The sequence below is a fragment of the Anomalospiza imberbis genome, chromosome Z, assembly GCF_031753505.1.
Source record: "Anomalospiza imberbis isolate Cuckoo-Finch-1a 21T00152 chromosome Z, ASM3175350v1, whole genome shotgun sequence".
Lineage (NCBI taxonomy): Eukaryota > Metazoa > Chordata > Aves > Passeriformes > Viduidae > Anomalospiza > Anomalospiza imberbis.
This window is the reverse complement of record NC_089721.1, coordinates 29,410,826-29,436,845: the sequence shown is the minus strand read 5'-3', so window position 1 is coordinate 29,436,845 and position 26,020 is coordinate 29,410,826. Positions and strand designations below refer to the sequence as shown.

The following is a 26,020-nucleotide window of genomic DNA, read 5'->3' as shown; positions in this document are numbered from 1 at the left end:
ACTACCATTCCTGCCATCATTTTATCTTTGTCAAACTTCATAAAAATCAATCTGCCACAGAAATCACATCACTGTTCCAAGCAAACGTGGAAGTAGAAAAACATAACTTTGTAGTGTCTTTGATATGAAAATATAAATTAATACCTTAGCAAAATAATGTATCTGCCTTTCCTGATTTCTTTTGCACAGTAGTCTGGGTTTTTAAGCAGAATTCCTACAACTTTCAAGCAATGGCTCTAGCCATCACACTCAAGATGACCTAGTATCACATTCTAGTGCTATTTTTTATCTTAAGAGATGTTTAAGAAAAATGAAGTGCTTAATTATGCACCTGAATTTGTGCAGTGAAGAACTGACAAATAAAGACTCTATACCCTTTATTCAGTATTAAGTTTTGGAAAGCGTCTCATTATGTTACAAATCTTTCCTATACACACACACTCACACTTTTATCACATTTTATTTTTACAAACAACAAAACACAGTACCTCTAGAAGTTGAGTGATAAGCTGATCTTAGCAAAGTGCATTATTAATGTGTTTATTCCAGTCATATAGAATAAGCAGTATGCAGCTACAAAAAGAACAGTGCTTTTTTGTCAACTTGGTTTCCTTCTACTCAACTGCTGGTTACCAACCTTTTGTTCCCTGAAAGTTTAAATAAAAACATAAAAGGGATCCCTATTACATGCAGTCCGATGACAACAGCTTTTCTGAAACTGTTGGAATGGCAATCCAAACATAATCCAAATACATCTTAACCAGCTTGAAATTCCAAGTGTGTACAACAATCACTTTAACTAAACCTCTCCCTGAAAGCATGGGGATGTCCAAATAAGAATGCTGGAAATAAAAACAAATTTTAACAGTGCATTTTGTACTTAGATACTGACTAATACTCAGTAACAGAGGAAAGACAAACAGTCATAGTTACATAAGAAAGACATTATAGTCAGTAAGTTTCATTTTTAGAGGGCTTGATTCAAGCTGTGACTCTGACCAGACTAACCTACTTGAAAATGAGTAACAATTCTACAAGAATATATATACAGGAACTTTCCAACACAGCTTCTTAAAATAGCAGGAGAAATCAGGTAGCATTTTATCAACGTATAAAGAGCAGCTGAAAAAAAATCAGACATTTGCATGTACATAATTTATATGGAACAAAGTCACAGTTCAGCATACGCCACTGTCCTGAATCCAGACAGACTGCACTGAGAATCCCTTTTAATAGGCAAGTTTTTAACAACAAACCCTACAAGCACTTATTAACATGACACTGGAAATTTAGAACCAATGTGAAGAACACTTGTGTTAATAAAAAGACACAAAACCATTTCCATCAGTGTATTTTCTAGACTAGTTTTTGTGGTTCTGGTGATAGATCTGAAAAAAAAAATCATATGGTGCTTAGTGATTTATTTGCTTTTACTGTTGCTACCACCATTGAAGAAAGCACAGTTGTGGAAAAAATATAGGATAAATCTGAATTCAGTTATAGTCAAACAGCCACAATTATAATCCAAGTTTTTCTTTGAAGTCTTGCTTACACAGAACTATTCCAAATGAACAGAAACATACTAATTGGTCTTGGACAAAAGCCACTCATATTTTGCACTCCTCTGCAATGTCTGAAATATGGTGACAACATTCTCTTCTATTACAAAAATACAAGAGACCATAAGGACTCTGAAGACACCCATCCATCCTTGTTACTCATACAGGGGCAGGTGGAAGAGAATGACAACTCTGTTTTCCACACAACATACATTTTTGGTGGAAACAGTTACATACTCGAGGATTTTTCTGAAGCTTAATATTCAAGTGTATGGTACAAGAAAGTACTCTGGATTGCTTTTAACAAAAATTAGAAAAGCCTTCTTGTAGGGAAACAGTATTCCTAAGTATGATGAACTCTTGCTCCTAAGCAGAGAAGTAAAGTTGCCTGCACAGACAAAAGTGATTTTTCTTTTCTCATTTTAGGGACTGCTTCTCTGACAGATAAAAATTAATATATGCATATTTCTAAATGAGGAGAGGGGAAACACATACATCAAGTTAGTAGCAAGCAAAATTTACAAAATAGCCATTTCATTTCTGTTCTGATGAGTATACACGTGTTTATTCTTCCTGTTCTTCAGCAAACTCCTCATTTAGAAATAACACCTCCTAGTTATTCCTCTAGCCAAGGACAGGTAGTACACAGATATGTCTAATGAAACCACTAAGTTCAACCACAACTACTGAAGATACACAGCTTGGAAGATAAAAAAAAAGATTACCCGTTTTATTAATAACTCTCCTCTTTCTGATAACAAGTTTTAAAAATGCATGATTCAAGGTGAGCACAATTTTTCCCATAGTTACTTACTGATTGCTTTTTAACACTTACCCTGGATGTTGCCACAGATTTGCATGTCTACCCTCAGGAAGCAGCTCCCTCTTGTTAAGGGGAGTAATACCTATTGCTGCTTCTAAAATAGTTATGTATTTCTTGTACCGCATCCTGCCTTTCTCAAGAGTTCCACCACACTAAGTTATCATCCAAATGCAGATGCTGCAACTGAAGTCATGCCTCTTCACTGATTTGAAATGCTGCTTTTAAAACATGCTGTAAGTTGGAAGCATAAAAACTATGCTTTTTTCCCTTCTCCCAGGCTAGAATAGTTAGTAGAAGAGAGAGAAAAACCAAAGAAAAACTCCTACCAGATTTCCCAGAAACGTCATTGTTATGTAATTCAATCTTTGAATAAGGCACTAATGAAAATGATTGAAGAGACAATCACGGTTCTAAGCCTGGCCGGATAATGCACACTCTCCAATTGACTAATCCTTAGCTAAATCTCTGCTGTCTATAATCTTTCAACTGCTAATGGAGCACTAGGTAACTTCTCTGTCAAATCCATCCAGGGAATAAAAGAGATCTGCATTGAAAACTTGAGACCATTTTAGACAGTGACAGCCAAAAATAGCTTTTGCCTTAACTTTTCTCACCAGAAAGCACCGGAGCACTAGAAAGCTCTCTATGTTAGAAGTGTCACAAGGGATTTAGCTGATCTACTCAGAAAAGGCATGGAGAAATATTTCCTTACATGGCTTGTGCAGAATTAAGAAAGCCAGAGATTCCCATTATGATACCTACGCGTCATTCAAATGTGGCTCTCATGATGCCAGAAGCCACATCCCACATCAGAATTGCTCTAGCTGTGAGGTAAGTAACTGTGCATGCTAAAGACCTCAGGTATGAACTACAACACTGGAGACAGTGTTGAAAGAAGTAACAGTGACATTTTGGAAACACTGCAGTACTGTCAAATTGCAATATTCAAAGAGAGGTACTTGATTGCAAAACTAATCAAGGAAATGTTGATGTAATGCTTCCTAGATAGTAATATATATCTAGATATATCTAGGTACACATAGTTACATATATTATATAAATATTATGCACTTAGGCAGTAATAGAGATAAAAACAGAAAGAAGAGGTGTGACAGAAAGACTGAAGCCTGGAACCACAACTCCCTCTGTAAACTGTGCATATTACTTATTTCCTGGTATTATTACGCATGTGTGTATTTCTGTTGGGGTGATATCATACTGCATGTTACTTATTTAGAAACTAAGATGATTTCTTGTGCTGTAAAATATTTAGCTCTTAATAACATTTGTATAACTATTTCCAGATTCTACATTACTTACAATCCTGCATTAGCCATATTTGGTGTTTAATATCCAATCACATTTGTAGGTTATGTTAGCACATGCACGCACTGAACTATCTCAAGTAATTACTAAATAGTAATCCATGTGACTGATCTTAGAAGAGCAAAATAAAATCAAGCACCTTTTAGGTTCAGAGAATAGCACTACAATTGTTGGAGGAACATGTTGATAAGGAGTATGTAGTCTGAAATGTAGTGATGTGTTAAAAAATAATTAATATATTAAAACCACATGAATTAAATTAAGCAAAAATTTACTTTTCTGTGTGCAAAAAAATCACTAAACTACAACTTTAAACATCTGCATACAAAGCATTAAAGAAGCTTAGGAAAGCAGAGTAGTACTAGAAGCCTGCAAGCACAGCTAACGTCATTATGCCTGCATACATCCTGACTTCTGATAGCTTTGGTAGATCTACCGTAAAGGGTGTACTGAAAAAGAAAAGACAAGAAGTGAGCAGTTTTTGACAATTCCAGTACTTAAGGATCTTCTGACTGCAGAAGTCCATGACAGTTCTATTTTACTCAAAAGCAGAAATAGTTTTATAAAATCAAGTCTTCCCTCAAAGTTGGTTTCATTAACAACTTCAGTATTACCACAACTTCACCTATGAAGTTTTGGTATTTCTTTCTGTACACCTTCTCCCTTAACACTTCTTTAACTCTAAACTTTCCCCTTATAGATCAAAGAAATAGTTCTTAGAAAAACCTTCCCACAGTAGCTTTCAAAGCCAGTCCTGTGCAAAGTCTCAAAAGCATTAAGTGCAGCTCTGGTCCATCTTTTGTCCCTTAGTGCAAAGCATATTAATTCTGACTAGAAAAGGAGCCCAATGACTAGTGCTGCACACAGGGAAGCCAAGCCCACACAATAAGCACAAGTTACTCCCAAGTACTGCTTCCGGTTAAATGGTGCATGAAACCTCCAGGTATCTAGAGGGAGAGAGACTGACTCACAGTTAATCAACTTCCTTCAACTTTATTTAGAAACAGAAATTCAAAGCTGCTGGTACATGCACTGTTACTGAAGAATGACTTTTGTACAGCAAACAAAAAGTCTAAAAAAGACTGTCCTCCATTGTTTCTTGCTGAGAATTATCATCCGCTCCATTTTTTCTTTGTATTTTTTCAAGAAGAACAGAAACCAAGTTTTCTTGGAAAGAAACAGCGCAATTTTCCTGACTGAGAGCACACAAGTGATGCCTCGGAAAGTAAAATGCATTTCTGAGAAGGGGGAAAGAATGACAGAGCTTTTTTCTTCATTAAAGAAACATTTACAAGATCAAAGCAAAAGCTTTATTTTGCTCTAATCCTCAACAGATGAAAACAGTCATACACTCTTATTTAGATGTAGAGCATACTTCTTGTAAAGTGATGGCAGAGGCAGGATCACATCTTCAGTCACTTCAGACCCAACTAAAAAAGAGACAGTCATTGCCTAATACAGCCACAAATTACTTTCCACTTTATGAAAAAACCAAAATCCTGTTCTATCTCATCTTTCAACAAAAATCTGTGTAACAACTACAGATCAAAGAATTCTCTTATTAAGAGAGCAAAGAAACAAGCATATCTTCTTACATGCTTTTGCTGAAGTGATAAGAACAACTGTGACAGTCGATTAACCTCCAGAACACACGGGTGTTTTGTTTGTGCCACAACCAGCACATATGTAAAGTTTGATCTGTAAGTAAAATCTTAAGGTAGAGGAGCATCAAGGATCAGACTGGGAGTGTGGGAGGTGGGAATGAAAAGCAAGGAGGAGGACCTGGAAACTTCTTTCTTACAGCTTCACGGATTTCAGTTGCTTTTGGCCCCTCCTTAGAGATCGTCCCTTCCCTGAACAGTCCATATGTTCCTGGAGATTCTCAGAATCAGCTTACACAAAGTTGTGCTAAGGAGGCTAGAGACACCAGTAGTCAAATCTGCTGCCTATTAAGCAGAGCTAGATGATGAAGCAGATGTTAGAATAGAGTGCAAGCTGTACTACAGACAGCCTTGCTGTTAAGAGTGACGTGCAGGAGAGATTTGTGGGTTTTCTCTAAAGCCTTAAAAATCCCAACCAAAAATTAATGAAGCAAGGCAAATAACACATAGCTTGAACCAACATGTGAAATCTTGGTTATGATGAGACTGCATTGTTAAGTTCGTGCTCAGTTATCAATATGTCAGTTTATCAACTGATGTAAACAAAGAGTTTGGTACAATAGTTATAACAACACAATCCTTTAGGGAGAGGTATCATTGAGCCAGTCTTAGGAAAAAGCCACGGCGGCCCAATACATATGAACTCACGCCTAACTCAATGAAAACATACCCAAATCTAAGGAAACATCCTAAACCTGACATTTCACATGTATATAAACCACACCCCAGATAATTGCACACCTTTAAGAAGTAAAAAGAAACTTCTCAAAAGCAGTTCTGGATTGCTGGTACAAAACAAAAGCAGAGACAAAAGCACGAAAAGGGAGAAGGCATTGGAAAAAAAAAACAGAACAATAGGGCTTTATATCTTGCCTTGCATACTTCTTATTGGCCGTACTATTGTATCAGGCAGTATTTTCCACATTGTAGTTTCCACATTATTCATGTGAAAAGGGAGCACTAATGAGTTTCTTTTTCTTCCTAGATTAGCAACCATGGGTATCTGAGGTTCTGCGACTCAGAAGCACAATGACAATGCTAACTAAATTCAGGAAGACTTGGGTAGCTCATGTTTCCTAAAAACAAAGCCTGCAGCTGATGAAGACACACCAGGGTAGATGCTGTACCAGATATCAAACCAGAGCTCCCACAGCTAACTATGTTATTACTAAGCTTGGATCATAAACATCCTAAATGCATTCAGAAATACAAGAGCCATCTCACACTGAACAGAAAGAAGTTGACACAGTCTGCATTCTCATTTTAAATAGAAAACTACAATATTCCTTAACGACATGCACTTTCAAAAAACAATCGGTTTAAAAAGAAAAACAAAACAAAACAAAAAAATCCCAATAACAAGCCAACTAAAACCCAACCCAAACATTAACAGTTTAAGGTATTAAACGACCTGAGTATATTTTGCTGCTAGATCAAGCTGATTAATTACAATACTGCAGTTAGTACTTGTTTGAATTATGTAATATTTAAGTAGAAAATTACTTCAGCTCTCTAGAGTTGAATGATTGCCTTGTCTGCTAAAAAAAAAAAACAAAACCAAAATCCCCCCCACAACCAAACCCAAAAAACACACATAACAAAGCAAAACAACAAAAAGGCACCAAACCCACAAAAATAATAACAAAAGAAACCCCGACCTAAACTAAACAAAAAATCCACGAAGAACAAACAAATAAAAAACCCTTCCAAACCCTAAACAAAAATACCCACATAATTGCAGCAGGTTCTAAATCATAATTTACCAACTCCGGAAAAAAAAATTACTTTTTGAAGTGGGACCAGGATGACCCAAGTACTGGTAAAAGACGATTAAAGATCAACAGAAGGTTTCAAAGATTCTGGGAACAAGCAGTAAGCAAAGTTTTCAAGGTAGCAGACATAGGTATCCAACACAGTGCTGATCTTTCTGAGGAAGAGGATAGGGTTAGAAAATTGAGAAAAGTGTCCCATGGTTGAACAGATCTATTTTGACGATGTGAGTTCTCAATGCATTTAGAGCACTTGATCGAGACTGAACCTTTGACCCTGAAAGATGACATGCACTGGTGCGTGTATGCCAGCACTGTCACGCAAAACCAATCCTCGCCATGTCACTGCTCCAATCTTTGTAGGTAACACACCATTTGCAAACATTCTTCACTATGGTAAGACTCAGAAGACAAAATTATGCCCTATATACTTACTGCCATAAATATTTGTTTTATAAATACATTATCTCATTTTTGAGAAGTCTTCCAAAGTTCACTGCAATCTGGGATTAAGATCCACAGCCTTTCTACAGCTGATGCCAAAGATCAATTGTCAAATTTTAAAAAATTAAATTTTCCCCAGCAATTAGAAATTTCATACCTATTTGAAAATAAACCAACTTGAAAATCTCTAATCTCACAGACCTATAGCTGTTCTATTCCAAAACTACTACCATGGGATGAAATTGATGCAACCACAATATGACAAAAGTTATACCATCCCTGAGTACGTAAAAAACTATTATTTCAACAGTTAAAAATGTCCAGTCTTGTAACACGAGATTTCCTTTACCCTACAAGGAAGTTCTGGAGAAAGACAATACTGGTAACTATTAAAACACACACACAAATGCTATCACCCAAATTTTTCCTCTAAGTTAAATGCAGCTTTGAAGTAGTCCTGGAATAGTAGGCCGTTCCTCAGTTGAGGATTACTATGGTACAGGAGCTTTCTAATGCTTTTTAGTATATAGGGTTTATAAAGGTACAGCACATCCCATTTTGTGAGCCATGGAACTACCTAAACGTTGTTTTAATCACTTAGAAAGATTTCCTGGTTGTCCTTAGAGGACACTGAACCAGGCAAAGGAGGGATTAAGCAATCAAAAATGTATCATACGTTTTATTACTTTGATGGTTCATTCTGAAGAGATCTGATTAGATTATAGTTAATGCAAAGTGTTGGGATCACCCCAATTCTGCTGCATAATTCCCAACACTTGCCTTTAGTCTCACAAAAAACCAGTGCAGTGGCACTAAGCACCCCAGCAATTACTGCCAGTGATACAGGGTAATAGCAAAACATAACTAGAAAGAGGTTCTCCAGTCCACAGTGTCATCTTTTTATAAAGGGCAGAGAAGTCACTGCCATTACTTGAAACCAGTGTTTAGGGCCTAAGATGTTTGCATGTAACAGTCCAGAAGCAATTGTAACAGTAAACTCACCTAAAAGTCAAATATATGCAGAAAACTTCCTCAGAAGGCTGAAGACAGTCCTCATAACCATCATAATAATGTTATACTAAGTATAAATCTTACTGACCATGTCCAAGTGGCACACACATGCTTACTAAATGAAAAAACATTTCAAAGTCTCTTAAAGCAGCCTGATGATCTCTCGGTTAGTATTAATTCACACAAGCAAACCTCCTATGCCTTTCAGTACCTGATTCTTACCACGTCAGGACAACTTGGATCCTGACAAGTATCACTATTTGAAAGAGCTGATAGTTAAAGCCTTAGACGACAAATGCTTCACAAATGAAAGACACAGTTTTGCACATACTAGTTTCCCTTTTATTTTCCGAACTATAGGTGAATCACAGTTCTCAACCTTTAAAATAAAACTTTTCACAACAAAAGAAAAGGTAATCTATTGTCTTGGAAATTATGCGACCTTGGTAATTACCTCCGAAGGTTAAAACAAAGCAGACATTTGCAGCCTCCGCTGGAGCACAGCTGTGGGGCCAAGAGCCCTCGAAAATCTTAGCTGTGGAAACCGACGCAATTTTATGAGCTGAAGCTAGGGAGCAGATAATTCAGTGATTCTGTCTGTTTCAAGTGAATAACAACTAAAAAGCAACATTGCAAGCATTTAAGTTTTCTGATTTGTTATATGACACTTACATAAGTATGTCCAAACAGCATGTATTTTCTCATGCTGAAAAAAATTGCAAACAGGTTTCAAGTACGAGGTAAGTAGGGGCAGAGTTGTCAACTAAAGCAACTGCATGCCACTGGTAGATCAACCTTGGCATTCCAGGGTGAAAATCTAATGTACCTGTGCTCCAGCACCGCAAACATGGCCAATGCCAAGGCACTTTAACAGGGCAATTAAAGCATTTGTCTTCTGGAACTGCCTGTTCCTTTGTTTCACGGTTCCCTGTTAACTTGAAACTTCCCCTGACCCAGTTAGCCAAAGCCCAAGGCACGGCTGGAATCCACTCGGGATGTGCCAACATAAAGATTTCAGGAATTCTGTGTGCAACAAAGGCAGCCCAAGCCCCCGACGGCGGGGGCGTGGGCTGGCCGAGGGACCCGCCCTCCCAGCTCCCCCCTCCCCCCGGGAATAACCCGGGTAAACAAACACCCCGACTCGCCAGTGACATCTCTCCCACTTTCCACGTAGTATCGTGCTCTCCCGGAAAGTACTTATCACGGAAAAAGTCACCGAGAGCCGCTTAATCCCGTTAGAGAAAAGCCGATCCCCGGGCGAGCCCGGCTGTTCGCACCGCCCAGGTGCGCGGCGGGCGCGGAACCGGCCGGGGGGGATCCCGCGGGGACGCGGCGGGTCCGACTCCCGCGGACAAAGGCGGCAAAGCGCGCCCGAGGAGCGCAGGCGAGAGGGCGATAAAACCCAAAGCACACAAAGGAACGAGAAGGAGAAGCCGGACAGCTCGTGGCCGCAGCGCGGCCCCCGGGCGGGGAGCGAAGGCACCGTCCGCGGGGGACAGGGGGTGCCGGGCGGCACCGCACCTGCCCGGGGAGAGGGAATCGGCGGGGAGCGCGGGTCTGGGGCGGGGATATCCCGCGGGGAATACTCGCCTGTTTGCGGAGGGCGTCCGGCAGCGGGAGCTGAGATCCCAGAGGCGCCCCGGCGCTGGGACTGCGCCTTGCCCTGCCCCGCCGCCCCGGAGCAGGCAGCGACTGGGGCGTCGAATCCGAGTGCGGGGCCGAGGCTGGGGCTGGGGCTGGGGCTGGGGCTGGGTCCGGGTCCGGGTCCGGGTCCGGGTCCGGGTCCACTGTGGCCGCTCCCGCCGAGTCGGGCGATTTCCTGCGGGGCGCGGGCGGGCTCCCGCCGCAGGTGCCGGCCTCGCCCCCAGGTGGGCAGGAGAGGGGAAGGATGAGGACGGCAGGGGAGGGGCGGTGGCGGCCGGACGGGGCGGGCGGCGCGCCCCCTCTTTAGGCGTGCCCCCACCTGCGGCTGCCGCCCCTCCAGTCCAGGGGTGCCTTTGCCCGGCTGCCCCGGCCCACGCCCGCACACACCAACACCCGCGGCGGCGGCAGGGGAACAGGAAATACCGGTCGCAGCCCGGTGCTCCGCGCCGCTGAGTCACCGCGGCGAGGCCGCCCCGCCCCCCGGCTTTTCTCTGCCCGTCCCGTCTCCCGGCAGGGGACCCTGGCTCTGCGCCCCAGGTCTGGTCCCCCGCTCTGCCTGAGGCACCCCGCGCCGGGCCCAGGCAGCAGAGCGGACCTACGGGCGAGCGCGGCGAAGCCCTGTCGCCGCTGGCAGGGCGCACCGTCACCCAGCCCGGCGCTTGGGTGTGTTTTCCGTTTACATCAGTGTGTTGTTTGAACTTGGGATCACTGCCCATCTGAACCTTTCTAACGGGAAGACCTCTAAGACAGCCTTTAACACCACAGCTCAGTGTTCCACGTACGCCTCTCAGTCTGTTTCTCCCTACCCTTGACCACAGAATAGCTGCGGCCACTTTATTGACAGCTCGGGAGAGCTCTGTTCACATCATCACTCTCAACTGAAATACACAGGATTAGCAGAGGGCAGAGTAGCTCCATTTCCAGGCCAGAACAGACCTCATCACTCTGCAAGTCCCCCAGTACTGTTCCCGAAACTAACATACCATGAGAGAAATACACTCCAGGCTGGCATTCCACAGGTATCAGCTTTTGGCATCACTGCTGTCCTGCAGCTGAGATGAGAAAGGCAAGGCCAAACAGCCCTAGCAGGATTCTTTGGAGTCATATTTCTTTTGCACTGTAAAGCACTAAATGTCACAAGGAATTCCTTATCTGCTGTCTTATCTGGTGGACAGTTAAACCCCTTGCAAGCCCCTGTAAAATTAAACGGCGTACTCCCACCCGTATCAGGCCTGCAGAACAAAGTCTACTAAAAGTTTTATGGTTTAATGCTATTTGCAGGTGAGAAATACACTAGGTTCCCACTGCATTTCTAATCCAGATAAATTCCTTCCTGAATAGGTAGTTCTTGTACTGTATCTCATACAGAAAGTAAGATAAGGAAGGTAAACAGTATTCTTCATGAAGAGGCTGGACTTCGGAAGGAGGCCCTGAAAGAACCTATTTTATTAGAGTAAATATGAAACTGCATTCAGATACTGTGTGGAAAGGCCTGCTTCTAGCTATTGTTAATAATTAACATGCATGTGCATACATTAGCCTTCAAGTACCTATTTCAGTCTAAAAGCCCCAACAGCAAAAATCCGAGGGGAAAAAAAAAAGGACTAATTCAGGGCTAATTTATAAACTTGGTGTTTTCAGTCACCTACAGACTAATTCTATGATCAGTGGGTTCAAGAAACAGAAATTTAGTTTTACTTCCAGGTATGTATCAGATTACTTGGTTTACACTCTGGTGGGTGCCTTTTTCCTTAATGAATGTTTTAAAACTTCATCTGTTAGTTCTCCAAATCTTTTGTAACAGTGGCCTAAGGATGTTTGGTTAATGCTTCTAAAATGCTGTTAAGAAAAGTAAGACTATGGACACATTAAATATATAACTGATTTATTTTAGTACAACAGTAGAGAACATTGATGGCTAGCAGAAGAGCCTACATTTGGAAAGTAACAATGCTTGCAAAATTATTCATTGTGTTACTGATCACTTTGCTGAATTGATTTAAAAATTGTTTGTGTTGTGGTAATTATGCAAACTGGAGAGAGCAGCAATATTACATGCCTTATTTTGAACATCTATTGTTTTTTTATCTAAACTTGTCTGTCTTTCCTTAACCTGAATTTAAAAAAAAAGTTTGTAGTTAGGAACTCTTTAGAATACTTTAATTGTTCATGGCTTTGTTTATCCTATCCCCAGCAAAGCAATCTCCACTGGTCACCTCCCTCAGTAAAAGGCATGTATACTGTCTTTGTTCTACAACTGCCAGCAGTACAGTTTACATAAAAGACAATTTGGGAGAGAGATGGATGTAACTCCACACAATTTTTTCTTATCTTTATACAGGAATTAAAAAAAAATCTCAATAGCAAAATAGACTGGAACATGTTTGATTGGTCACAATTATCAACAGTGGTGTGGAATAAATTTAAAACACCATTCCCTAAAGGGCCACTTGAGGCAGTTTGCCCCACATCTCTCCTTGCCCTGCCAACATCAGCTGTTGGGCAAAGCTAATTTCTTCCTGATAAACTTTGCTTCTGCCCCTCCCATGCTTCCTTTACTATTTTGAGTGTTCTTCCAGGTTTTCTGGCAAGCCTCTGCCTTCCCTCCCAGGACTTCCACATATTACAGAGCTGGTTAGCACAATTGCAGAGTTCAACAACTAATCAGAAGCTAAAAATAATCAAACACAAACTCTCCTGTAAACCCCCTTTCTTTTATTCTAGTACCTCCACTTCAGGACAGGCCTTTATCCCATTTATTGAAGTGGCCAAAAGACAATGGGAATTTTACGGAAATAAGATGTAATGATTTTATCACATGGAACAATCCTGCAAAGAAGAGGTAATGTTTTCTTACAAATTACCCACAAGTAGAAAAGAAAATGAACAAACACCAGACAAGAACTTAAGTCAGATTAGTAGTTAGTGAAAATTCTGGTATACCTAAAAAAAGCCCAACACACCCTAGTTTATATGCTGAGTTTGGGCAGCCAGTAAAGCTACAAAATGGCACCTCATCTGCTGCGGTGTCTTCCTCGCCGATTGCTCAGCATTGGCCCAACATGCCTAGACACAGCGAGCAGCAAGGGCCACCTTCCTGTTCCCCAGGGGGTTAGGACGGCAGCTTTGGGTACGGCGTAGGCAAGACTTGAGCGGCAATAACAGAACAGAGAGTTGACTTCTGTAGGGGTTCACAATCCAGGTTTATTAGGGGACTCCAAGGAGCTTCCTGATCCAGGAACAAACAGCCTGCAGAAGCCTCAAACTACATCATGCGACAGTTTTTAACTGGGGGTGTCAACAAGAGATGGTCTTTCCATGGACCAATGTGGTGACAGAGGGGAGTGGGGATCGGGAAAATGGGCAGGAATGGGCACCACTAGGGAAATCGGTAGGAGGGGACCCCTGGTGTCTGTCCTATCACTCGACGCCCCCCGATGGAACTTTCTAGAAGGGAAGGGCTGCCAAGTGACAGACAGAACCTGGGGTGGGGTTAAGGGAATGACTCAGCAGGTTCTAGGGATGAGGGGCAGAGAAGAAAGGATTGACATTGGGATGGGAGGAGGCAAGGGAGAGCAGGACCACTTACATAGGGATACAGGATTATACCATTCCACAGAACAGAACAGTCTGAACAACACAACACAACACTCATCCTTCCAAAATATTCTGCATGTTGTCCTTCACCAACAATGAAGCAACTGCATTGTGGGAAAAAGTAGTGCCCATAACACGGTGTTTCTTATTAATACTGTCTGTGCATAGTCTATATTTAATGACTGTCCTTCAGCTATTTCTTTTGGGAGAGGTGAAGCAAGACACTATTGACATGATGTCGGGTGGAGAACTATACAACAATCTTTCCTATCCCATAAGTTACGGAAGTAAAAAACAGTACAGAAATGTTACTTGTCTTGGGGCAATAAGCAGTCTGACATTAGGATCAAAGCTCATTCTGTGCCTCCATTGTACAAGTGTGATGGCTCATGGGAGTCCTTGCCCCCTACTTAAAATTTGATGCAAGTATTAAAGTAAAACATGAGTCATGTCCTATGATTCATTTTGTACATCGAGATAAAACTCATTCTAACTTGCTGACACTATTTATCTTCAGCTAAGATTAAATCCATTTGTTACTCAGATACCTAAACCCAGGAAATTGTTTGCATAAATAGCAGTAGTGTTACAGATGAAGGGCATGGCATGTAAACGGTGAAAGCTGAACTGCTCTTACAAAATTCACGTCAACTGGCTACATTTGGACAAAATCTTTCCAGTATGTGTTTTAAGAAATAGAAAGAATTCAAAAGTATGCACATATCTGTGGCCTTCACCCTTATCATCAAAACCTTGAATCACACCTTTACATAATGAATTAAGAATTTGACATGCAATTTTATTTTGGTGTAAACATTTCTACCAGACGTAAGGTATGGAATGGAAAATGAACTTCCAAATATGAATCCGATGCATGTTAGTGGTCAAATTGCATGCAAATACTTAAGAAAATAATTTTTGGAAAAGTCAATTGGAAAAAATAATTACACGTGGTGAGGCAAAGGAATAACCAGGTATCCTCAATCCAATTATCATGTCATTACCTTCTACACAAACTTGTTTCAATTACTATCTGAAATTGTTGGAGATTGAGCTAAATATTATACAAGTAAATACATAAAAATACATATTTCCACATGCTATAAATTATCTTCAGTGTTCCAAATTCAAAACAGCAAAAACATATTCTATTTTTACCTCCCAGTACTTTTTTGAAAAAACATGCTTTACTCTTATATTCATGAGGTCTGGGAGTCATCATTGTATTTACCTCATCCAGTAGAGCTGAAATTTATATTGATTGTAAAACATGCACACAGCATGAACCATTAACCAAGAGCTACTTCCACTGAAACATTTCTGTTTAGTAGTGAGAAATAGCAGATAACAATGCTTATACTCCAAATGCAAATACTGGGCAAGGACACTTTACAGTTATTGTTTTTCAGTGACAAAATAAATCCTTACCTGTCAAGCTAGCTAGAGAATCATACCAAACTACCCACAGCATCAGAGAAACCAAAAAGAAAAATATTGTGCACTGAACATCTTTTCATACAATCTGCAAGAGTATGGTATAATTTTTCCCTCATGCATTAGTCAACAATTTGGTCCTTCCATTTTACAGGCAGTTTAAAGCTGCAACTTGTAATATTACAACAGTGCAACTGCTGAGGTATTGCATTTCATGATTTCTTTTAAATGTTTTTGTTGCAAGATCTGGAGTATATAGTTTACTTCCTTCACATATTTAATAGCCTAACGAGGACAGCTTCATCAGCCTAAGAACAATATTTGATTCTAAGAAATTTCTCCATCAGCATGGTACCAGGGGAGACTTGCTGTATCATGGTGGTAAGAAGATAATCTAAAACCACTGAAGAAATGCAGTAGAATAAAATTAGTGCAACTTTTAATGAACTTAATTTTGCTAAGCTCAAAAAAGTTTTTTTACTCTTTGAAGAACAAAAGAGAAAGAGAAATGCACAGTAACAGAATTGAATGTTTGCAGAGATATTGCTGTACAGCCTGAACTTCATAAACTAGCTTTTCTAGTTCCATATCATGCTCAGAGCCACAAAAATGTCTAAGTAATTTAAAGTTTAGCTCAAAAAAATATCCTGAGGTAAAACACACTACAATTTAGAATCTGGAGAATAGCAAGTTCTGCAATACTAAGAAAAAAACTGTCATTACACACACTATGACATATTAAATATGACTATGATGTATTACAATAGCCACAAATTTTGAGGCAATACATTCACAGTACCACAATTTATGTCAATGTAACTCACAGGCATTTCTTGTTTTGGATGAATGTTTTACCAAGAGAAGTTCAGCATTTGTGTGCTGGTCAGAAGTCACCAGGTGGTCAGTCTTTACATGCAAACAAGTCTATAGAAACTAAAAATTCATGACTTCTGCAGGAAGAAAGGAAGACATGAATAGAAACTAAAAATTCATGACTTCTGCAGGAAGAAAGGAAGACATGAAGTGACAGGATGGGTGACCTCAACCATGTGTACTGCACAGATTCAAACAGCACACAGATATCCAAAGACTGAGCACTAGAGAAAAAAATATATTATTTTCATTTTTGTTGCACAATATATTGATGCCAAGAAAAACAACAGAATAAAGCTCAGGTACTTCAGCCTAAGAAAGAGCTTGGCTTGAGGTTAAAGTCTTTAAACTTCCATGAGGTAGAATACAATCAAGTATCTTCTTTCCCAGAATATATTAAGCAGGACAAATCCAATTTAGTTTTTAAAGCTGTTGAAAACTCTTTTGATAGTAGTTCATGAAGAGATACTTTGTCATGAGAATACACCCAATTCCGTCCAGTCCAGTCATAGCGCTTGGGCCCACTAGAAAAAAAACACAACAGAACGTTACACACTGCGTAAGTACACATTATTTCAGGAGACCTGCTGGAAGCCTGCATGCATAATCTATGCCACAGAGTGCCCAAGAAAAGGAACAGACAGCACGGGGAATGGCTGGTGGGCAGTCTGAGGAAGTGAAGCAGAAAAGGCCTGATATGTCAGGAACTACTGAGCCATCAAACACATATATCTGAAAGGTGACAAGATACATCAGTCACTCCTAAGGGAGACAAGCACTTTCCCTTCCTGCTTTTGGCACTGATTTCCCCATAATTCCTTCCTTTATCCCAATCTTCCCTCAGAGATATAATTTTCTTGCACACAAATATCACAACAGGTATTTGTATAATGCAGAATTAATGCCACTGGTTAGTTCTTGCAAATATTCTAAGCACAGCAAAGCACAAATAATTTTATTTTAGATGCAACCAAATCATTCAGCCCCTGAAAGCAAAGACATAGGCATGTGGGAGATTTATAACTAAAATGCTATTTTTCTCTGAGCTATTATATTGTAACTGGTTTGGTTCTTCCAGGCCTACATTAAGTATCAAGAAAGAAACCTGAACACCTGGGTTCTACTCCAGACCTTGCTATCCACCCAGTTTTCCACATGTCAAGTGGGAGAATGACTGAAATGTACTCACTGCTGTTAACATTAGATAAGCAAAGAAAACAGAAAGGAATTAAATGATCGTCTGGGATAAATGGAAAAACCTTTGATTTTGTAGGACATATACCTTGAAACTCCGTCAACACACAAAGTCTGCTAGAAAACAGACTATCCTGTACATACAAAAGAACAATCTGCAGGTTCTCTCTCTACAAGCATAAACAAGGATCTGAACGTTGATGAGCCTGAATTAGTCACAATAGTCAAATGAAGAACTTTCCAACCACTGCTCAATGTATGAGAAGTTAAAGGCGAGCACAAATCCAAGTCACTTTCACTGAAATCTCACTACCTGTATCAGAAGTAGTAACTGTTTGAATCAGGGTTATGTGTGCCAGTTATTTTACTAAGTATTTCTCACTTCACCTCTGCAGCACAAGCTTATGTTTATACTCTCCTGCACCTAGAAAACGATGGAATGGGATCCTGACATCAATGACAAAGAAATATGTATATTATCTGAACTGGTTTTAAATGTTATGCAGTAAATATCAGTGATAAGGTTAGCATATGAAACACCTTCATAGTTCTATGAATCTCCAAAAGACTGTACAAATATGACTTTCAAATTAACGGTTTAAGCAAAGATCCAGTGAATTCTATATAAAATGCCTACCAAGTTAATTATAGATTAAATACATTTCTCATGGAAAGTCTGCATATATGTTTCAACCATAAGAGAAAAGAATTAAAATATCACATTAAGGTATTGCTAATATTCTGTTAGGTTGAAAAGTTTTTTCAGTCAGGACCTACATTCAATTACTGCAATCACACTGCTGGCAGGTTGCACACATCCCCTCATGCCCCTTTTTTGTAACTGTCAACTAAGTAAAGTTTTCACTCAGGTGTAAATATACTCAATAGCAAACAGATGGCCAAAAAAAATTCCAAGAAAAATGTCTCACATCTTGACAAATTCATCTCCCTTGGGATATAAGACTAAAGGTCAACGTTTTCTGTAAAAATGCTCCAAAACATTCAATGCAAGCAATTACTGGCAGCAACATTTGATTCTTTCACTTCCCAGCATATTGCAGTTAAGAAGATGACAGTTTAGATCATACAGTATTTGCTGGAGTTGTCTTTCAGAAGTTAGGAAATAAGTGAACATAGCATCATGTTCCAGCAAATACCACTGTTTATCTAATACCAGTTAAGGGAGTATAAAAAGGAAAAATTTAACTTTTTTCCTCTAACTCCATATTCTGAAGCATGTATGTCTTAGCTCACCTGGAGCTAAATAGACAGGAATTATCTGAATTTTGGTTTTTATAAAGAGATGAAGCCTGTCAGTGACGCAGAAATCTTATAAGCTGGTTCCTTCACTACTAACACTTAGCAGATCCCTGGGTTCTTTTCCAGGGATAGTGGCAAAGAATGCAGATTTTGAGGGGAGATAGCTACAGCATTTTCCCACTTATCTGGCTGCCCTCCTTGCTGAAACCAACCAGAAAACCTGGAAAGGATCAAAACACATCATTAGAAAAGGCAGAGGAAGCAGCTAGCTAAGGCTCTTATGAAGTGCAGAGGCTTGACAAAAACAGTGCGGGCATACATAAACATATAAAGCAGGAAATCCCACAAGCTTAAAAGGGAAGGAGCCACCCTGTTTAAAACACAAAGAGAGGTTTAGATGATGACATCATCATCGCTCTTTTCCCAACAGAAGCTTTGTTTGTTTTTTTTTAATCTTTGCAGGTTATATTGCCTATGAGTAAGCTATATTCCTGTAGGCAGTGGTTTTGGGCTGAAACAGTATATGAAAGTTCTTTGTTACACATTTCCTGTATTAATTTAGGTATGCCAGTAATACTGCAGTGTGCCCCGAAACCCTATACCAAACCATTATTGAACATTTAGATTATATCACGTTTTGACAATATGCAGAGTAGAAGGGTTACTTATGAAAAGGATGTTACATGATTGTGCCATGCTATAAATAAGAGGAAGAACTTTTCCACCCAGTCTACAGATATTACATAACTAACTTACCTAGTGGGTGAGGACAGCCAAATCTGCCGGTTTGGTGTTTGCTTATTGATTACGTATGTTCCCATGTCTCCACCCAATTTAACTGTTAGTACTCCACTCTTAAAAGACAAAAAAAGTGAGAAATAAAAAAATGTATCCTGTTACTTTGACAACAATTACTTCATCTGCAGCGGCAGAAACTTACATACCTGTATCAGATTCTCAACCATCTCCCAAACAATAATAGCTAAGGAGAATGATCATTACACCTCGCATATCTCTGAGTCTGATCTAGACTTTTAAACCTTCTGGTCAGAGTTTGATTTTAGTGTGTTTGTACCATTCACACTGTTACTACTTAAATAATACTCTTGAGCTTGGACCTGGCATCCTGAAAGGACCAGACCACTGCAATTCATTTTGCAATGATTAAAACATCGTCCAACAACATTCTGTATATTAATGAACAATGCAGAACTGGTGTAGTTCAAAGTCAAGAAGCTTTATGTGTCATTGCCAGACCTCTGAGCCATGCAATTTTACCTTACTTTTCTTCAGTAATGGTAACAGTTTAACAGGGAACAAACACATTTTTTTTCTTGATAATTCTGATTCATACCGGAAAAAATGTTCCAGTTCTAAATCCCATGATTCTGGTTATCCACGAGTCTTGTTTTGCTTTGGTTATGCCACCTTTAGACCATTATCCTGGTGAACATTTATTTTCTCTTTCTTGCTCACATTTCTTACTGACAAGATGATTCATGTTTCTCATAACTGACAAAAATATTTTCTGTTCTGACTTTATGAGTGAAAAAACAACAATATTGGGACTGGAGTTGATCTGAATGATACTAATTAAAAAGATAACTATTTCTACAGAATGCAATGTGATGAATCAGATAATAATTTATTTTGTTCACAGTATCTCAAATACTTCAAGCCCTACAGCACAACAAAGCTTCTTCAAGGGTATCATACTTTTCATGCTTTAGTCAGAAGATACTACTAGAGCTACCTATCATTGCCTGGGCTATTTGCTATGTATAAACACTCACTATGGGGAAAAATACTTTCAGGTATGAGCATCTACTACCTGCCAACATACTCTGTAGCACAAGCAGCAACTCAAAGCTTCCTTCCCCTATGAAGTAACTCATTAGGGGAAGATATCTCAAGTATCACTAGGCATAAAATAATACTCTCAGGATCTGTTTTTTTACCTTAGTTTCCATGCTGTTTCTGTGCTTAAGGCATTTATATCTGTGATCAAAACAATAAAAATAAAAGGGTCTTCTGGTTAAAAGTCCCATGAGGTTTTTCCTGCCAGTTATTTCTATTGGACATTAGTACAATGCACAGAAGGGCAAGAACAAGCTACTTCTCTGGTTGTCAGAATTTCCATATCTCATGGTCTTAGAATTGTAGAGATATAGCAGAATAAGAACAGGATGGAGGATCAGGCTGGCATAATGATATACAGGTTCTGTATATAGCATTCTTCTATGTCATTTGTAATGTCATACTAAGTATTCAGCATGATGTCATGCTACATGTTTCTACAGACAGACTATAAATAAATAGGTTTTCAAAGAGTTAACAAAAAAATATATTATTATTTATACCATGTATCAGCTGTTAGAAAGTACTGTTGCTCTATTCTTGCAAAGTAAATAGAGGTAATCTCTACTGCTGTACTGAAAACACTTTCTCATACATTTTACAGTACTTCTAAAATACTAGAAAATACGACTTGAATTTTTTTTAAGTATTTAAATTGGAAGATACTTTTACCATATTTTAAGAAATACTGCTGTATGTGTTTTGTACTATTGGATGAATGTTTGCTACTTCCTGGTAACAAAAATATTCTTCTAAAGCGATTTTTTTTTCCTGAACACAAAGATAGAAATTGCTCAAAGCAATCACATTTACAACAGGCACAGCAGACCTTTATCACATTCGCCACCTTGTGGTTTCCTGCAGCACTGACCCTTGTTTGTTTAGAATTAAAACTTGGGCTATTTAACCTTCTGCTTTCAACAAAAATGACAGCATATTATTATTTGTCATTATCCTGTCTATATAGTAAAGGACCACTGGTAAAAATTAAGATGTAAAAGTATTACCTCGAGCTTCACAAGTCAATGTCAACTGTAATCCACCACACAGCAGATGGAGAAAAAAATTATGACATGACTTATCAGCTTAACATAATAAAGTGTTTAGGAATACTAAAAAGGTAAATTTCAACCATTGCTTATTTTTGTCCTAGGATAGTTATACCAGGCTAATAGGTGCTGATATCCTAAAACATACTAAAGAGTAATGTTTAAACAATGCTTTTTACTAGAAAATAAATTAGCTGTAACATTATCTATGTACTTAATTAAAGCAACAAGTAGTATTTGCTAAACAGAAAGCTACTGGCAATATGTTATTTTATATCCTAGCTATCAAAAATACAGAATGAAAATTATGATGACAAAGCTATACATAAGGAAGTCTAAAAATTACAGACTTTGTATTGGTTTTGTATATTGCACACTGAAACCCAAACCATCCGATTCAACATCCCAGAGCACAAAAACTTAACTGACAGTGCCAGTAGAAATCAATCTTGTTGTGGTAAGACATGAAGAGGGAGCAATAGTTATGTGACCTCAAAAAACTGCAGTATTGAAAAACCTGGGTAGCAGACGGTAGCATAGGGAGAAACAGCACTCTTATCCAAGTCATGTTGAGGGCTGTAACACAGAGATCACTTCAGGAACTGAATTTATATAAAAACTAATAAATTCCCTATACAAATAACACAGACATTTTTGTTCTGAGTCAGTCACTCCTGTATTTGAGTAACTGACTACTGAAGGCTCCAGCCATACAATGTCACCTGTGACAGTAGCCTCCTCCCCATATACACTCTGGTCCCACTTCTGCAACAACCTATCCAAACACTGCACCCTCCTGTTACTTCTCTCCACCATAGGCTGTCATCATTAAAACCAGGACAAAAATACACTACCTGGTCAAGACAAATGCCACTTGTCTGTATTCAGAGCAATCAAATAATCTGCTCTGTTACATGGGATGTACTATGCCATGTAGGCCTACTGTTCTCGTATTCACCAGAAGGGAACTGATTGCTACACCAGGTATCTATGCCTGTTTAAGAAAATGTATAGACCAATGTGAAATTAGAAAACAGTTTCCACGTCCTCTTGTGCTCATTTACTTATCTATATTATGTCCTTCTCTAAATATTTTGAATCCCTAAATCACACAACGGTATGTGTTACTTTTCACCAGAACTGTTGCCCCAGTCAGTATACAATACAGTACACAATAAAGGTGTAAAAATTCATTGTATTTTCAGTGTCAGCACTAAGGTGACTAATTTAAACTTCTCCTTCAAATAACAGGAAAAAAAAACCCTACAATAATTACAGTGATAATATAATATTTAAAACATACCCCTAGAGAGACATCATAATCTTCTGGGGTAAAAGGTTTATCTGTCAGGTCCTCAAAGAAATCTGCTAAGGAGTCCAGCGTTTCTTCAGCCAGTTTCTCATAGGTTGTCTCATCTAAGGAGCTACAAATGACATAGAAGTCCTTAATTAGGAGGAAATGCATGGAAGACAGCATTTTCCATATAATAAAAGCATCCAAGACCACAACTTTGGATGAAACTGTAACCATTAAATGATCGTATAAAACAAGTAGTCATTTTTCTTAAGGTGATGTAACTGACAATCCAGTTATAAATGGAGGTGTAATTTTGAAATTAATTGGTATTAGAGATCTCTTTAACTGAGGAAAAGCTACTTACTTCCTTAGATATACTAACTGCATTTAGTAAACAGCATAACATTTCAAAGTAAGGCATTTTCATAATAGGACTTTGTGTAAGTTTTGCTTAGATTTGAATTCCACAAATAGAGACAAAAGCATCTACCATTTAGAAATATACGTCCTTTGACTCTACAAAACTTGCTGCAGCTATACACAGTTTAGAAATGTCAGTATCACATGCCATGTTTATGCATAGCATTTGCCTCCTCAACTGGAATTACCCACGCAACCTGGTAATTAGATGCTATTTAATCTGTGCTTATGAACTAACACTTATAAATTACAGACTACTCCAGAGAGTCTCAAAGCACCCTTCTGGCCATTACGTAAGACTTAAAACACCTGTGAGACCAATTATCTTTTCTTCTTTAGTGTAGAACAGTTTAATTAACCAAATGTAATTAAATCATGTAGCTGTTCCATCTCTGTGTCAGCTTTCAACTGAGTGTGTAAAGGGGTCTCCCTACCAACAAACATTTCAGGAAAATAATCTCAATTTTTGCTAATGCTTATAGCAATGAAACAGTTACTATGGGCTGAATATATAATATATATCAGTTGGTAATAGAAACTTTTTCAGAAGTTTCTATTCCAGTTACTGAAATATGCTCTATGTCACTTATGAGAGAGTCACCTCAAAATGCCTTGGGGCATGGAGAACAGAAAGCCTTTGGATCAGGCAGGATTCAAAGGCAAGACAGGTTCACGGTCCACTTTAGGCACTTAAAGGCAAGAGCCATTTCAGATATCTGCACAATCCTTTCCTGTGTCTCCAACTGCTGTATCAGAACAGGAGAAGTCTCCAATAGATGCTGTGTCACGTTCTCTCAGAATAAGCAGAAATTTCACATCCTCTGGCACACGTGAAATGGTGCTAGACACCTGTGTTTAGGTACACAAGGTATTTGCTAAGCGACTTCACAAATACACACAAAATGCTTTTAGCTGAAACTGTAGTTGTCCTTTACATCACATCAACATTACATTAGTTTGGTAGTATTAGTACGTATATAAGTTATTCTAAAATACATAACCAATATTTTCATATGAATATTTCAAAATTTATTTTTACCTTGTGTCACTCTGAGTTCCTGCATTTCTCAAATTCATGAACCAAGCAGTCCTGCTCTTCACATCTGAAGAATATTGTAATTGCTGTTTAAAGTAAGCAGAAACAAAATGGAATTAAAGTTAAAATGTAATGAATTACAAACTATGTATTTATCATAGAAATTAAACAACTCCTTTAAGTCCTTTCCATCCTCAAATAAAATGTTCATATTCTATATCGCAGGGCTAACATGGAAAGAATTATGCAGCTTTAGTCTTTGGATAATTGAAACAATCTAGAATTGTCCTTGTCTTCATTATGCAAACGATTGAAATAAAGCCCCACACCCTCTCATTCATAGAAGAATGAACTAGGAAAAGAGAACTATTCTAACTTTTCTCTCGCTCTACCACAGAATTACTGAGCAACTCCCGACTATTAAATGACTTAGGCTCAGATTTTCCTAAGTATCCACTACTCAAATGCTGCACTACCAACAACGTGTGTCTCTCTTCTGGAAGTCAGGAACGTATTAAGCTGAAATAAACACAAACCCTGAATCCTCCTTATATACAAAGAGCCAAAACCACTTCAGATTCTAGATTTCCAAATTATGAAAAAGCTCTATCCCCAGGCCAGACACAGCAGCAGAAGGACTTATGCTATCCAGCAGGAAAGGAAGATGGTATGATTTCCATTTTCTTCCTAACTGGCGCTGACCATTTGGTTTAATGGTAGAACAGCACTCATGATTACCTTCTGTGTATTCGTGCAAGGTTCTGAAAACTTCAGATGGAGTTGAAAAGCAAGTGACATTTGCAAAGGAGCTATGTCAGCCTCTCTTCAAGCATGGAAGAGCATGACACAGGCCAATCTCTCTCCATGCGGTGTACCACCTATCCGCAGGTATTATCAAGGAGCTGCCTGTCAGTACAAAACCACGACACAGGCAGAAAGGACAGAAGGGTGACACAACGGAACAGGCCGACAAAATACACCACAGTGCCTGTATGTTTGACTGCACCCCTTATCCTACAGCATTTTATACACGCTTAGAATCAAAAGCTACAAGACCACAAGCACGTTCAGGCTCTGTCCAGACTGAGAGGCTCTAATTCCATCAGTGTGCACCTATACTCGGTTTGTGACAGGAGGCTACCAACAGCGGTGCCGGCACGCAGCCGGCATCTGCCTCCCCGTACCACACCCGGCTGAGGGCGGCCAGCACCGCCCTCCGCGCCCGGAGAGGGGCAGCAGTCGAGTGCACCAGCTCCGCTGTGCGGCAGCTCCCGAGGCATGGAGGGAACGAGAAAGCAGAAGGCAGGCGGGAGAGCGGGAAGGAGGGAGGACGAGCCTCGCTGCTGGCCGGCCTGCGAGCAGGCCCGGCGGCGGCGCTGGCCGCCCTGGCTCAGAGCCGGCAGCCGTCTCGGGAATCCCCGCCTGTCGCCCTTCCCTCTCTGCCCGCCCGCCCCAGCCGGCGCTCGGCCACGGCCGCTCCGCCCGCTGCCGCGCAGGCCGCGCCTCGCCCCCGCCGTCCGCCCGCCCCTCGCTCACCGTGCGGATGCTGCCAGCGGCGGCTGTGCCCGCCCTCGGGGTGCCCCCGGTGCCGCCGCGCCGCTGCGCCCCCGCCACCGTCGCCCGTCCCGCGGCGCGCACCGCGCCCGCCGCCCCCGCCCGCCACATGGCGCCTGGGCCGCTGCGGAAGCGGCGGGGCGGGGCCGGGCCGGGCCGGCGCGCGCCACCGCCCCCCACCGCGGCGGCGCAAGGAGAGCGCCGGGGCCGTG

At 40.1% G+C, this 26,020-nt stretch overlaps 2 protein-coding genes across 3 annotated transcripts in view; both read right to left on the bottom strand.

Annotated features, from left to right (window-relative positions):
* Window positions 1–10,374, bottom strand: part of TJP2 (tight junction protein 2) — a 64,153-nt gene extending 53,779 nt beyond the window's left edge. Inside the window, exon 1 of the mRNA XM_068176728.1 lies at window positions 10,180–10,374. The gene's annotated coding sequence lies outside the window, so the exon portion shown is untranslated. The remainder of the gene's footprint in view (window positions 1–10,179) is intronic.
* Window positions 10,375–12,937: 2,563 nt separating this feature from the next.
* Window positions 12,938–25,957, bottom strand: FXN (frataxin). 2 transcript variants are annotated; one of them, XM_068176131.1, is made up of 7 exons: window positions 25,791–25,957; window positions 24,258–24,340; window positions 22,805–22,925; window positions 19,352–19,449; window positions 16,297–16,665; window positions 13,874–16,249; window positions 12,938–13,236 (listed from the first exon to the last, which is right to left on the bottom strand). In XM_068176131.1, exons 1-5 carry the CDS (start codon window positions 25,917–25,919, stop codon window positions 16,512–16,514), a joined length of 585 nt encoding a protein of 194 aa, XP_068032232.1. In that variant the 5' UTR covers window positions 25,920–25,957; the 3' UTR covers window positions 12,938–13,236; window positions 13,874–16,249; window positions 16,297–16,511. The 2 variants fall into 2 exon arrangements, with proteins under 2 accessions (XP_068032232.1, XP_068032234.1); XM_068176133.1 differs by lacking the exon at window positions 25,791–25,957 and adding an exon at window positions 24,957–25,001.
* Between the last annotated feature and the right edge of the window lie 63 nt (window positions 25,958–26,020).

What these genes read in the sequence shown, in the direction of transcription:
- FXN (XM_068176131.1), bottom strand. Translation starts at nt 25,919, where the DNA reads ATGTGGCGGGCGGGGGCGGCGGGCGCGGTGCGCGCCGCGGGACGGGCG. An exon ending in GGAACTCAGAGTGACACAAG is followed by an intron (nt 22,926 to 24,257) that starts GTAAAAATAAAT and finishes TGTCATTTGTAG; the next exon opens with CTCCTTAGATGAGACAACCT. An exon ending in TGGCTGTCCTCACCCACTAG is followed by an intron (nt 16,666 to 19,351) that starts GTAAGTTAGTTA and finishes TTTTTTTTCTAG; the next exon opens with TGGGCCCAAGCGCTATGACT.